At 43.2% G+C, this 15549-nt stretch overlaps 2 protein-coding genes across 7 annotated transcripts in view; one reads left to right on the top strand and one right to left on the bottom strand.

Annotated features, from left to right (window-relative positions):
• LOC114253746 overlaps positions 1-15549 on the top strand; it is a 240819-nt gene that overhangs the window by 193590 nt on the left and 31680 nt on the right. Inside the window, exon 4 of one of the 4 annotated variants that reach the window (XM_036286868.1) lies at positions 6931-10536. The exons of the other annotated variants lie outside the window; for them this stretch is intronic. Coding sequence (XP_036142761.1) covers positions 6931-7021 — 91 coding nt within the window. The 3' untranslated portion in view covers positions 7022-10536. Of the gene's footprint in view, positions 1-6930; positions 10537-15549 lie in introns of those variants that run through there. 4 annotated transcript variants of the gene reach the window in all.
• The window catches only part of LOC105839103, a 354738-nt gene that overhangs the window by 123431 nt on the left and 215758 nt on the right, over positions 1-15549 (bottom strand). The window lies entirely within an intron of this gene.

Raw genomic sequence — 15549 nt, forward strand, 5'->3', positions numbered from 1 at the left:
ATGCACTTGCTCGTTTGAGTGAAATAATTAATAAGATAAAAAAAAGTTTTCAATAATCGAAGTAATACGGCACGTAAGTGTGGTAAATGTGTGCTAGTGATATAATATGAATTTCAAATTGTTATTTAGTTATCTAAGGGTGGTATAATAGTGAAGAATGTTTAGTCTCAATTTTTTAAAAATTACTTTAGTAATGAAGGTAGTACTTTGTAGCTGATTTTTTTCTTATATTCACCATTATTAACTTTAGACAATATACAACAAAAAAAAGAAGGCAACAAAATGGTCATTTGAATAAGTTTCTTTACTTGAACTCCTGTGCCACTTGTTGTCTGCCGGGCCTGAGCAGAGAAACTCCCTTAAGAATTACTACCTAGTTGAATCTTAGATTTCTAACTTGTGCAATAAATTTTTTTTCCATGTATATTAAAAATAATATTTAAAAATTCGATACTGCGAACTTAGTCTTAGCACCGTTGTTAATGTAAACGTTTGAGGAGTTCCGGCAAATTCCTTTTAACGATTAAAAGTTCACGCAGCTATTACAAGGCAAAGAGCTAGAGATTAAGAAGATAGTTCGGCGTTTCGCGAGCGGCGTAGGATGCCTCACCAGAACGAGTACGTAAATGCTCGTAATGTTCGACTGCAAGTTCCTTCCTTACAAGCGTGGGAAGTTCGCAAAAGTTCCCTGATGCAGATATTTGCATGCCCGCGCATTTATACGGTGCAAAAGCAAATACGAGAATTTATGACTACTCACGCGACTTTATTATAGTCGGAATCGAAACGGAAAGATCTCTTCAAAAGAGACGTCATTTTTCTCTCCAGCATTTAGTAAACTTTATCGTGTTCTCATAGAATCCTGACGAAAGTGCGTCATTATTGTACGCCAAATTGTATTTCATCGGTCAATTTTCAATTAATATTGAAAAAAAACTATATTCTACACTCGATCTCGCGATATTTTTTATTTGAAGAAGGAGGAAGAGGGATAAAGATATTAATATGATGAAGGTTCGCCAATAGATGTCCCTTTTCTCGGAAACCAGAATTTTTATTCTAACATAATTCTTTTAGTATCTGGATAAAACCATACGATGGCGACCATTTCTCATCAGCGGCGGGCGGAAGTTAAAAAAAAAGAGTTAAAACGTGTCGCATAAATTTGTTAGCTCGCACGCAAAGCTAGTAGGTCTTGCGGTATTTATCGGTTTTTTTCATATTTATCACGCCCGTGCCGCCACACAAGTACGCAACCGTAATGCGTTTGGGGGAACGCCGTTAGTCCTGACAACTTGGATCTGACTGATCTCCACGCACACACCTACTTCCCAATACTACGAAGCGTCGGGAATAAATCGACGCCGCGGTGCATCGCGGGGGAGTACACGAGTAAACCTGTAATATGAAAAAATGTCTTCGATACGGAATACGCAGCGGGACTAAAATCATACGCCGCTCGTGTTTCGCCGGTCTTTTTAATGCGGCTCGTTCGCGACACGACTACCGAGCGTATGACGTATCGCGGCCAAAAATTGCAGAGCCGCATGGATTCTACCTGCGAGTGCAATGACATTTTTACGAGCGCTCCGCCTCCCCTTTCCCCTGCCCCTCCCAACCCCTCACCCCTCCCCCTCCGCTGTCCCATCGATGAAAAAGCGTTTGTCTGCCATTCTTGTCCCGGCTCCTGCCACCTTTCCTTGGCCGTTTTCCGCCACGCGCCATTTGTCGCGCACGTCGAACCATTATTGACGCAATATCGAGTAACTTTCATTTGCGAGCGCGCCCGCGACGACGCTCGCAAGCGGTTGTCGGTCCTCTTCAAAGCGGACGGCAGTTACGTGTCGGTGGGTACGAATAAATTTTCGATAAACCGACATCGACGGGTGACGATCGCTTCGATTTCGCTCCACCGAAATGGCGCGGCGGCGGCGGCGCGTATCGAGTTTCCGTCGTCGAAATAACGTTGAAATATGCCACGTATGTGACAGGAACACGTCTGAGCAACGGATAATACAAAGTAATCCTTGCTTAATGCCACGAATGCGCTCGCGCGCGGCAAAATTGATGCCTAGCTGTTATCAAAAACTCGTAACTCGTTCTCTTTATTAAAAGAAAAGCGCATTGATTGCCGACAAGCGAAAGCGGATTAAAAAAAAAAAATCAACGATTATACTATTTATTATTAAAAAATAATAAATTATTTCTAATTAATGTGCTTTGGTTTCAAATTTTGCGGAGAACTGAGCCGGAAGGCAAGAATTTAAAATTAAAACTTCGCTTATCGAGCCACTCCTACCTGAACTCCGCTTATTAATCCTCTCGTTCGTCGTAAAAGCAGCTTTCACTTTTATCCCCGGGCCACTGCCCTCTTCCCCGGGATGGAAGTTTCTAACTCGATTCATCCAAAATCCCGTTCATGCGGCACGCGGGTGGATTGTAATCCGGATAAGAAAAGGTTATCAGCCGGTATCGGTTCCGAGGACGATAACTCACGCTCAGAAAGACGAAATCTCGTTCCGTTTTGGTAGCCCTCGCGCCCGCGTTCCCTCGGGGGCGGCGGGTTTGTAACATTTTGACAGTTCGAGGGTGTTTCGTCCCGGGAGATGCAGGCTCCTCTCTGGTCTCGTAAGCGTTAACAAGTGGCGAGGAGAGAGAGCGTGGAAGAAGAAGAAAAACCGGGAGAGCGAGAGAGAGAGAGAGGGCGGATGAAGCTCGTAGATCAACGAGAGCGACGAGCGGCTCGAAATATCGAGGGTCGGAGGACCTGGTTAGCATAATGTCAGCCCGGAGCGACGGCGAAAAAACGGCGAGCGACGGATGGTTGTGGGCGGAGGTGACGGAAGCGAGGGGGGTGGAATTTCTTAAAAATGTCAGACAGAGCCCTGATGCACCTTCGGGGGCCGCTAGTCGCGCCGCTTTACGCATCTTGCCGTAAAATTCCGAGTTATCGGCAGTTCGGGATAAGGCGGAGTAGTAGGCAGTGGAAAGCGACGTAGACGAAAAAATATTCCCCGAAGGCGCGGGCGAGTTACGACGAACTGAAAGTATTATCGAGCGGCGGGTGTGAAACGCAATTTATGCGCGCTGCGCGGCAATTTTCCCTTCCGCACACCTCGGACATGGGTTTTTCATCGCGCGAAGGAATGTTTCAATAAAAGATAGCATTCTAAATTGTCGTTTCGCAAAAGACATTCGACGCGCACGGTAAAAATTGTAATGATTAATGTCACCGTTAAAAATACAGGCGATTTTAGTGCAAAACTGCGTGAATTCAGCAATTTAGCTTTTGCGCGATATATTTAAGGTAATGGAAACAAAAAAACTTGTTCGCTTTTCTTTAAAGTATCAAGCTAAAATATGTGCAAATCAAGTTATTCAAATTTGATAAAGAAACAACTGGAAAACAAAATACATATACGGTTATTCTTAAGAATTAGGGTGTGCAAGTCTTCCTTGAAAAAAAATGGCAAATGATGGTGCTCTTTGTCCGTCAAACATTGCCTATATTATCAATGTAAATCGAGTAAACCCTAATGTATTCAACGTAATGTGTATATACCTCGTGATAATAAGTTGCGGATGCATCAATAGCTAGAGCATGAAGAGATCATCCCTTCCGTTTCATTCTTTCCCCTTTCATAATCAACTTTTCACAATCGTCCTTTCTCTCTCCTTCCCATTCACCCTCCGCGCTTTTCCATCAGCTTAATCCCCGGCCGGGAAACTCGATAAAACGCCAAGACACGAGACCGCCATTTTTTTTCATCGCGATGAGGAAAAGTGGTACACGCGCCATCTCGCACGTCGGGCGCTTTATAGCTCGCCATATCGTCGCGCCATTATTGGACGCAAGCGAAATATGTATTTACCCATAAAAGATGTCGGAAGACTTACGTGCGCGGAATATAACGGGATACCTGGCGCCGATAATCTTAACCGGCGCCCGCGCCGTTTGCGAGCGGGCGGACGAGCGCAATGTTAAATTTCATAAGCGCACGAGTCGAAGTACGGTGGAGGTTTCAGCGAGAATGTGCATTGTACAGGAATTGTCATATAACCGCGGGATGTCTCGCGTAAAACAGCATTTCCGGATGATGTACGTTCACGCCGCACGTCCGCACAATCCGCGCGCGTATTTCGCTTTTCCCCCGTTCTCGAATGCACTCTGCGAATCATGCTATCATCCAACGCGCGAAAGGACCATTCGCGCCGGATTCGATCTCGATGAACGTTGTACTCTCGTCAAATACAGCTTACCGAGATCAATTTTCCGGAAAGACGCGATTTTCTTGCCCGCCGGGGAAAGGCGGGGCAAAAAAAAAAAAGGAGACGAGAAGACGATATCCTATTCCCGTGTTATCCGTGCGTTGCACGCAGCCTCAAATCCGCTCGTCTATACGCGGAAAATATGTCGTCTTTCAAAATATTTTCCTCCTTCTGCTCGCGACGATTTTTCCGGCCGCCCCGAGACGAACATCGGCCAATAATGCGCCTCCTTCTCGACGTTATATCCCTTTCTTCGTGCCGACTACCTCTGGCCGACGTCCGTCACGCAATTATCCGCCGAGATGTTCGTTCCATCCCTTGAGAGATCCTAGACTAGTCGACCGGACGGATCGCACCGGGATCTACTCTACTTGACCGCTGCAACGATGAAGACGATATACGACGCCGCCGTGAGCCGCAGTAGTACAGACGTTGTTGCGGTCAGCCGCGACGGCTTTTGAATAGTTGCAGCCAGATGGAGGCCGACAGGTGCTCGTTCTTGGACGAACAGCGAAACCGGTAGCGAAAGGAAGCTTATCCTTTAAGTGACTTGCGCCGCGCAAGAAAAGCTCCTTATCATTACTTGTCCAACGGGAACGTAATTCCTTTTTATTTCGAATGTACAATTTTTCATAGGGATAACGTAGAAATATCGAATTTTCGATAATCGTCACTAATAATAAAAAATTTACTGAATCACAATAATTTTAAATTTTAAACAAGAACGTTTCAAATAAAATTGTTAATGCTTTCTACAACGTTCCTTTTTTTTATTCCCATCTCACAGATCCTTAATGATGGTGGTCTGAAGCAAAATAAAAAAAAAAGATCGATTTCATAAATGGATAAAGAAATAACCACACGAAAGCTGCTTAATCTACTTTCGTTCATTTAAAAAATTTTTCTCAACAGCGCAATACTCACGACAAAGTATGATGTAGCTTCAAGGGCCGTTTCATTTCTGCTTGTGTTTACCGTAGTCTATCTCTAGTCCTTAGAAACGTAACTAAAGATAGATGTCCTCAGTGAACCGTAAATACGTTTCTTACTTTACTCTCTCTTATTTCCACGGATAAAAACTCAACCAAGTAAAATCAACACAAGATGAAACTTAGAGAAAAACTCAGGACTCCCGGGGGAACTCTCAGGACCAAAAAAAAAAAAGGATTAGTATGAAGGACTAAAAGAGTGAATACGCGTGGATTTTATTCTTTTGCTTTTCTTACAACTTCTGCTCTTCCTATTTTCAGATTCTTACCTATAATCATTACGATAATTTGCAACGATCTCGACGGGACTACAAGTTTCGGTGCATTAAACGAGGCACGTCACCGAGGGGGGTGGTCTTAGCGTCACTCGAGATTTGAGCGCATTGAAAGTATCAAGCGAGCCGAACGCCGTGCTCGCTACCGTCTACCGCATACGCGATCTTAATTTGCAAACTATTCCCATAATACCGTACGTGACGATAACCGGGCATAGTTACGCGATCACGTACACAGGCACACGGGCGCGCCGTTAACCACCGTCGGCCTCGTATACGATCGGCAACGTCGAGTCTTCTGGACACGCAACGTCTGCGTGCCGGTGCAGGAAACTATGCGACTTCAAAAGCCACCCCGTCCCCGATCCCCCGAGCCATCCGCTGCCGCCGCACCCGCCGGCGTTAATACATATACCGGCAGTGCCTGACAGGTGCTTTCTCGCCGGACGAAACTCTCGGTTACGTTGACACTAAGTTCGCAGTTTACAGCCGCCCGCGATCGATCGCCGCACACGGCTCGTATCGCACGCGGATCTAAACCGCGCCGCGGCCACGAAAAATCATCTCGCGCGAAACTCGCGGAGCTCCAAGCTCAGCATGCAATTTCCGACTTTTCATTTCGGCGTTTATCCGTCGAAGTACAGCATATCCACGGCCGACGTTAACGATCAGAAAATGTTAATGTTCACGTAACACTCTTTCGACACGAAGGACTACGAAGTGACATCTCGGGGAAGAAACATGCTGACTTTTAATTGACGTAAAAACCTTAATAAAATCTTCCTGCGATTATTGTGCGCTAAAAAATGTTGGACAATAATACTCAAGTTTAGATAATAGTTGCTAAACTTTCGTAAAATAATTTCAATCAAATGTTCAATTAAAATATGATCAAAATTAATAATTGTTATGGTTAACATAATTAAATATTATCTGCTATTATATTATTTAGTAGAGGAGGTAGCATATTGCCGACCTCCATTTACGTTTCATAATAATAATAACTTTATTAATAATCAATATTTCAAAATAAAACCTTAATGCGCAATGCGCGATTACAGCCATCAATATATTTAATTAATTCTAGGCTCAAAATTATTAAATTTATTTTTTTATTTTTAGGATACAAATGTGACGACGCACTATATAATTGGTCGAAAAGAAACAGTTGTGAAAATGTGGTCCCCTTTCACACAGAAATAAATTTAAGCCTTTTCGTCTCCAATAATTATTAGTTTTAATTATGTTAGCCAAATATTTGATTATTTTATCAAAACATTTTTTGAATCTAGCATGAAAAATATATCATTTCCTCCATAAACTGTTTCCTCCGTAAAATCATTATTCAGTAATTATTTTAGGCTTATTCAATTACAACAAATATATATATTTAATAGCGATACGAGCATTTCGAACCAGAGGCTGGGCTATTACAGACAAACTAAATCTTCTTCGGGCCACGACTCCGAGACTATTCGAAGATCTTAAACTATTGGAATGCTCAATTGCAGTCGCTTATATCTATACAGCGTGAAGCAATAACCAAATCATGGGGCGAAGGGGGAATTATGGTGTAAGAACAGTCTCGCGCCAGTCTGCGTGTAACATTTCCGACATGGTAAGCAATCCACTGTGAATACACAACTCTGACTCGGTGCAAGTTTCCGATTTTCCCCTTTCCTTTCCTGCCTCCCCCCCCCCTCCCCCCCTCTCTCTCTCTCTCTCTTTCTCTCTCGTAGCTATCTCTAATCCCTCGTCACTCAAGCAATATTAACCCAAGTTTTCAAGAGTCCTACGCAAGTACACGCACCACAATTCTATGGCGTACGCATAGAATTTGAACACAAAGCAACGGTAGAATTAAGTTTTGGTACAATAGAGAATATACAGGCGCACCGCACCCAATCGAAACACCACAACACGTGAAAGCAGCTTTCAGACAAGATTTAAATCCCAGATTTTTCGCTTAGCTCGGCGGCTTAGTAAATATGCCTCTGCGATTATATTAGATGCAATAAATCTCATATTTAAATATGACTTCTTCGATTTGTTTTTTGTAAGACTTGTCATACAGATCATTTCATAAATATTCTATCATATCTTTGATCTTATGCAGAATATTCTCTCAAATAAATTCGAAGATATTTTCCATAATAATGAAATTAGGCAAAATTATAATAAGTTCGAATCTTGCTGAAATTTAAATGCGCTTTCAAGAAGCGGAATATTTTGTTCGTGAGACGCATAAGCTGTGCAACTGGGAGACCACGTTCGTATTCTCCCACAGAACTCGGTATTACAACGGTAACTTTTGCTTCCTGCTATATAAAGTGCAGCGCGATGACGCCCGATGCAACTTTGCCCGAATAGAGTTCCGACTTTTCGTGAAGCTCCTACTTTCGCCGCCTCATTCGCCGACAATCCCTCATCCCCGGGCCAATATGCAGCCTGTGGAGAAGGAAGTTTGCGGCCAAGTGTTCGCCAAGTTTCGACGAGCCTTACGTGCTCACCCTCATCACACTCCTTTCCTGTTCACTGGACGCGAGCAACAAAGGTTCGCTTCTCGCTTGTTGCTTCATAATCCTACCAAGGAAAACGGGCAAATGGCCGACGTAAGAGGATCCCGTTTCCTTCAGCTCTCTCTCTCTCTCTCTCTCTCTCTCTCTCTCTCTTTGCCTTCCATCGTTCATTTCAGTAATTAACCGACGCGCGACGAGCTAAATCATTACGAATTGTCTTACTGTATTTCAGTCGGGGAATTCGAACGAGAATTTAGACGAAATGGTATCGTATAATTTTGTTATTGTGTAGTGTGATTTTATTATTAAAGATTATAGAAAATTTAATTATTGCCTTTTTGTTGTTGTTGTTTTAAGTTCCATATTTAACAAGCAACTGATTGCAAATAGAGTGTTACAATTATAAGTATAAGAGAATAAAAGACAGACTAATCTATCAATAAGGTATAAACATGCTATCTAAATGCAGAATAGATTGAAGAATAATTGTATGTGAATCTCATAAAAATGTATAACATTGTATCGTTTCGCTAATACTCGTTGTCAACTAGAAAAAAAATCGCTCGCATGAACAAAAACGGTACTATTATGTCACTTATTGTATAGACATTTATCAGAGTGCTCTCTGTTTTAACGTTCAACATCCTGATTATTTATTTTGTACGTCGGAAAAAACGGCGAGATTAAAGAGAGTGCAGGAAAAAGAACACCGAATCCGTATCTCTTTTGTGAAGATAGTCGAGACACGTACGAGATCGCCCGGTAGTTTATTTTTAATCGAAGTGATCGAAGCGCACACCGGTAACGGCAAGTCATGCTCCAAAGGGCGACGGCGTGCCTCATTTGAAGAAAAAAGCCATTATTTGTCGCTAACGTCGTTGTGCTGCATGTCAGATAAAAAAAAAAGTGACGAGTCGCTTCGCCGAGAACATTAATTAATGTACTATGGCTCCGCCGATAATACTCACGTCTTGCTTTCAGCGAGCGATCGAACGTATTCACTAACATTACATACGCAATTTTTCTAAAATCAGATAATAAAATTTACAAAGTCATTGTACGCACATAATCGTTAAAGTGTATGTGAAATATTATATTTGAAATGAAAATAAACTCAAAAAAAAAATTCTCAAAACTGTCAAACATAAGTGAGAAACAGGATCCTTAATTAATTACAATTTATTTAATTCTAGAATACCGTAATTAAATTAAAATAAAACAGAAGGAAATATAAAACATCGTGAAACTTACATAAAAACAACTCGTGGGTCAATAAATTTCGGTTTTAAATCCAATAAGATTTTTCACTGGGCGCTTAATCAAACTTTCACTGTCTGTCGAAAGGTCGCCTCAAAAATTCATGAAACATTCATTGGGTGTCTCAGTGCCGCCTCGAAGATCAAAGGTTCGTTACAGATCACCCCGCACGTGACGATAGTAAATTCCCGACAATTAAAATATCTTCGGAGGCGCCGCGCATAACCCAGCTGCTCCTCGTCTCCCTTACCGCGTGTTCTAAATCATGCACTGTGCCGGGGGTCTTTCGCGGACCTCAAATTAAAATTATTGACCGACGCCTCCGGAGGCCCGTAATTCATTTCTCAAAGGGATGAGAATACTCGACGAAAATAGTAAAACGGGATCGCTTTCGTGTCTCCCGCGCTAATCGCGACGAAAGCATGTTAGTCGTGCACCAACCAGCATTGTCACATGTGGGTGTTAATTGCCTGAACCAAAAAATAGCCCGTGTGATCTGTTATCGTCGTGAAAATGCATGTTGATTAATGCGAACACATGTGCTTCTCTAAAGGTTAGCACAAACGAAAGCTACAAAACGTTCACTTATTTATACTACGTTATGCGAACATGAATTCTAGCTTCTATTTTTTTAATTTATGTAACTAGTGGTAAATTATTATAGTATTAAATTGTATTATATTAAACTGTTTTATTATCAAATTTTAGTATAAGCAATAAAATGTGTAAAACGCGGAGACCAAGAAATTAAGATGGAGCAAGAACGAAATGAGATACCTACCTTTGGAAGATCATTTTTTAACCAAGCGACGTAGAGGTCGTAAAGTCAAATCGGATCCTCGGAGCCACGTCATTTATATGAAACGAAATGGGGGCGTGATATTTTTTATACGGCGCAGAGAAGAAGGGGAACAAATGTCGCCTCGCCCGACATCCGGGTCGAGATCGCCAAGAAGAAAGATATCTTCCCGCGCATATTTCTGAAAGTGTCAAGACGACGCGTCACCCTGGAGGTCATGTCAGTCTCGTGATGCCACACGGCCATCCCCCAGAGACGGGCCGGGACATTCTGGCGCGGGGGGCGCGCGTGCCCGTACGTTTTCCGACCGTTTCCTCGTCGCTGTTGCACGTGTGTGGAAATCGTAGTGTCTTAACATCGCGTACATACACGCGTCTACACAGAAGAGTGTGTCGCACGTCCGGAAACGTCTGAGCGCCGTCGACTGTATGATGGATGCGTCGGGTTTGACGTAACGTAATAGGTAACAGCCACGTCAGGGAGTGCACTCACGTTCCTCTCCCCCCCCCTCCCCCCTCCCCTTTTCGTCCCTTTGTTTTAATACACACCGCGGAACGCGCCGGGGTGCGCACGTAGCAGCCCGTCTCATTTTGCCCGAAGAGGCACCGCCACCACGATTTAGGGGAAGATACGTCGATCCCGAGGTAAATTCTTCGCAAAGTGTACCTCGGAGCATCCGCCTCGCCGGGGCTCTCGAGACTGGTTATAAAACAGCGGCACGGCGAGGGGGAGAGGAGGGAAGCTGTCTCGTGCAGTTTTGTTTATGACATATCTGATAATACTGATTTTACGCGGACAAGCTTTATGTACGCGAGCCGTGATAAAACGCTCGGAGAGAAGTTGAGCTGAAGGTGGATTAATTATTATTCGCGGAAACACTTTTGCGAACTTAATGCAGATATGATGGACGTTAAATATTATTCGTATTGTTCGAGATAAGCACGATGAAGTTTCTATACGTGAAAATTCGCCGCGGTTAAACGATAGAATATTGTACCGCACACAGAGAGCTGTCTTATCGATTTGGCCGCTTGTAGTTATATCCGGCAATACTTCTACGCGATACCGCTGACTTGTCTAGATCTCGACCTACTCGCGTGCCTGTATAATTCAGAGTGTACAAGCAAATGTCGGTGACGTGCAAAGACGTGCTTGCATTCTATCCTCGCGATTATAATTCTTATGGCATCGCTCGTTTCATTTCCTGTATCTCTCTCGCGGGCATATTTCCGCACATTTTTATGTTGATAGTCGTTTGCTTCGTGTGAAGCAACAGCGGAAGTTCACGTTTTTCACTGAGGAATCAGTGAAGTATCGCTGTCACATTTGATATCCGGTAAACTACGCCTGACGCGTTTGTATTCTCGCTTTAATATATAAAACCCAAGCCGCTTTAAATCTCGCGTCACGTTTAAACGGGACGGCAACGAATCAGCGAGGTATCCGAAAATCAATTTTCAGAAAAACGAAACACTAAGTTCTTTCTACTTTTCGATTGCCAAGTGTGATGTCCAATCTTGTATATTTAATCGATTGAAATTTTCCAACTTTTCGTTTAACGTCTAGAAGCGTCTAGACAAACTGATACTCATCGTTGTCACATCTTCCCGAACGTGATGCGGTGCACGCAATCCGGCTGAATGCGCTCGGCCGCAGATCGCTCGAGCGCCATAAGGAAAGAGCGTAAAAAAAATATAACAAGCAAGAGAAAAAGCACAGGAGAAGAGTACACGATCGGCGTATCAGTAAATCAATAAATCAGGGCGTGTACTCCTGCTGGAGTGCCCGCAAGGGTGGCACCGTCGTCGTCGTCAACGTGCGTGTCTTAATGGCACAAATAAAATACGACCCAATTTCACGGTGCAAACCGCGAAACAATGGTATTGATTTTATTTCCATATCAGGGGGGAGGGAAAGAGACCAAGCACGATGCGGACGGAGGGATCGGTTGGTCTCGACCGTGGTAAGGAGAACCCGAACGGGGGTGGCAGATAAAGCAATGGTTCAAAGGAGAGGGCAGGCGCGTCCTGGGCCTGGTGCGCGCAAGGGGGATACGAACGGCGGGTCCTAAGGGTACATATCGAGCGACGAATGTCGGACGTTCAACGTGCACGTCACGTAGAGGTGGAGTCGCTCGCCGAGGTGAGACGAGAGAAACGGAACAGAGACGTCGTCGGCGACGGTGCCGATGGAATGAGGAAAAAGGACGAGCGGGGGGGGGGAGGGAGGAGGGTGGATAGAGGAACCGCTGGAGTTACAGGCAAGTTTATCCGACAGCCCTACGCACGCTAGCATAATTAAGAAAGTTCCGTCCGGGAGTTTTTTTCCCGGTGTCTTCCACCATTGTTATTCTCGGATCGTAACGGCGCTAATTAAGTCGACCGAATAGCGCAATCGAGAATACCTCGACGAAAAGATTTACGGTTGACGTTACGTCACGATACCGTGACTAAGCCGCGATCAATGTTACGTAGATTATGTGTATCGTTCGCGAGAAGTCGCGAGAGCAACAGTAGCGCGCGATATTAACATTCAGTCGACACGCTTGCCTCGGATACGCCGTAAATTACGCGAGGATATTTTGTAAGCGTGTAGAGTGAAAAATCTGTATGGTTACAGAATCCTCGATACCCCGTGAAAACGAACAAAATCGAACGCGCTAGCTAACGTAAATAAATTTCAGGCGTTATCGCATCGCGCCGCTGCTACAAAATCAGCTGCCAGCTACATGCTCTCGTATAAAAGCATCGTATTACATTCATGTACGCCTCGTAAAATCAGGTGGATATTGTTCATTCTCGTAAATTCGCAAGCCTAACGTATACGCGGTATACGTTACGTTTACGTGAAAATGGATTACTGCAAAATCGCGATTTTTGTAAAATATAATGTACACAACACACACAAATATATATATATATTTGCAAAGTAAACGAAAACTTTAAAGTGCTTTTTTGTAATCGAATGATTTGTTCGAAATATACCAAAACAAGTCAATTTTTAAAAGAACTTTTATAATTGTAGAAGGATGAGAAACAGAGAGAGAGAGAAATCTATTAAAAATAAATTCTTCAAAAGCAAGAATAAAATTCACAATTTTTCTTTTCAAACTATATAGTTTAAATAATAAATAGTAAGTACATTATTGATAATATCATTTTGCAACCTCCTAAAACTGTTTTATTTATATTTTTCGCTTTCTTATTTTTCTCATAATGCGACTTTAAACATAAAATCGAAGTGCGCCATAAACTGGCACACCTATCAAAAAAATATTTCACTTAACACACTCTGTAATACAATTCCGTTAAAATCGACGATTCTGTTGCCTCTCATAAATTATATGTGAATTTCTTTTGACATTCGACGCAATATAGCGCAGCATGTCGATTTTGTTAAGATGATCTTGCGCAGATCTGACCATTACCTCCTCCCCTCTGTAGAGCTTCAGTCCAGCGAATGGTTAAGCGGATAAAAGGAGATTAAAGACAGGTGAATACGCGCGAAAATGAACGTCGAGCGATCGCTTGCGCGAAACGTTTTCCCGTTCATCCCACTGGCGCTCTTGCGACCATTGTAACTATCGAGTCGCAGGAGCGAAGAAATATACCGCAGACGTGTTTTTTTGCGAAATATCGGCTTTCCGCGGCGGCGCAGAGATAAAATTTCGCTGAAAAAAAAAAACCATTGGTCGTTTCGGCGGGCTTAACCGCGCTTCCCGATTCGTAGACGCGCCGCGGTCGTATTTCGAATTGACTTCCATATAATCGACATACACGCGTCCGATTACGTTGCGTGCCGGATGTAGAGAATTTTTTTCAGTTACATTTCCTGCTGCTTCTTGCATGAAAAGCTCGGCTTTTATGCTAATCCACAGAGTTCTCAGAACGAGTGCATTCAATTCGGTATACGCGGGAGATTTATGACGGATAATTACGAGGCTCGCCGGTGACGAAAAAATTCTTCTTGCATCATACATGTTTTCAGGAGATTTTACAGACATCGTAAAGATGAATAATGCATAACAATTTTGCGGAAGAAAAGACGTCAGCCAGAAATAATAGAACTTACTGCGGTTAATTTCTCAGAAAAAAATGTAATAAATCCCGTTAAACAGTATTTTTATAACCTTAAAAAAAAATATCGTAACTAGTTTAGAGATAAAGAATAAAAAGTAGGTAGAACTTTTTTTTCTTTAAAGAATTCTTATGAACGCCATTATTCGTGCAAATCACGTTGGGCTGTTTCTCCTCAAATTATTAATTCTTGTAAAACGCGGTTATTTACCTTTATATGCAACGAACTTTTACATACATAAAGATAGTGACGATCTTGGAATAAAACCGCAGACAGTACTTTTCAGTCCAATACTCGGCGGGCGTGCGTCGCATAAAACAAAAGTTTGTCGCCGCACAGGTCGGACGACCTGATAACTATGGTAACTACTTGCGGCAGTCGGTTAACAGGCGGGATTCCCATAGATATCTGCGCTCGCGGCGTTGAATGGTATAAGGTGAACGCACTCGACCTTGTTGCTGTTGTACATTGTTCCAGGGTCACATCGGAAACGCGGATATTACAATATACAATATATCGCGAGATAAGCTCCCGAAAGTCGCTCGCTAAACATTCATGAAGCCCCACGGTGTCGCGATATGTTGAATCGACATGGAGGTACGATTGCTTGATACGCGTACGCGCTTGACAAAATACGCATGCCATATTCACGTGGCATTTATCCGCAAGCCGTTTTATACGCCGATATTGTTGCCAATAATACGGCGGATATTGAAGCGACAGCGTAATGTACATTTGTCCGAAAGACTATTAATATTAATTCCATTATCGAGTGGCGCCGTACAATTAAAATGACTTAATCAGTTTTGTTTTTTTTTTTTTTACCGATAATTCCGGGTATATTTTAACTTGTACTTTTTTACACGCACACGAGCACACTCAGAACATCAAGGAGCACGTACGTGTATATTTCGTGCGCGCACGAAATTCCCGGGGAAAATAATTTTGCGGAACATCAACGAACGCGAAAATCTTTGCCGCGGTGCTAACCGTGCGCGAGCGTTTCCCAGCGGAAAGGCAACATTGATTTAAGATAACGCCGAGACGCCAGGAATTGACAAATTGCCCGAGACTCGAAAACCGACGCGGATAGAAAGGCATCGTAAGACCGGCCGAAGGTGAAGGGTAATATGTCGCGGATGGAAAAGAAAGGCTCACCGACGTGAGATCGACGGCAGGCATGTCGGGGAGACAGGGAGAATGAGGGAAAGAGGACAATAGGACCGATAAATAAATCCGTAATCGGTGGTCCACGGGTTTATCCTGAATGGCTCGATTGGCTCCTAAAGGTGATTTCCAGACGGGAGAGCGGGTCCGGGGTAAGAAAAGCTCTTTCACGCTCTTCATCTCTCTTCTTGCTGCCG

This window comes from Monomorium pharaonis, chromosome 5, assembly GCF_013373865.1.
Source record: "Monomorium pharaonis isolate MP-MQ-018 chromosome 5, ASM1337386v2, whole genome shotgun sequence".
Lineage (NCBI taxonomy): Eukaryota > Metazoa > Arthropoda > Insecta > Hymenoptera > Formicidae > Monomorium > Monomorium pharaonis.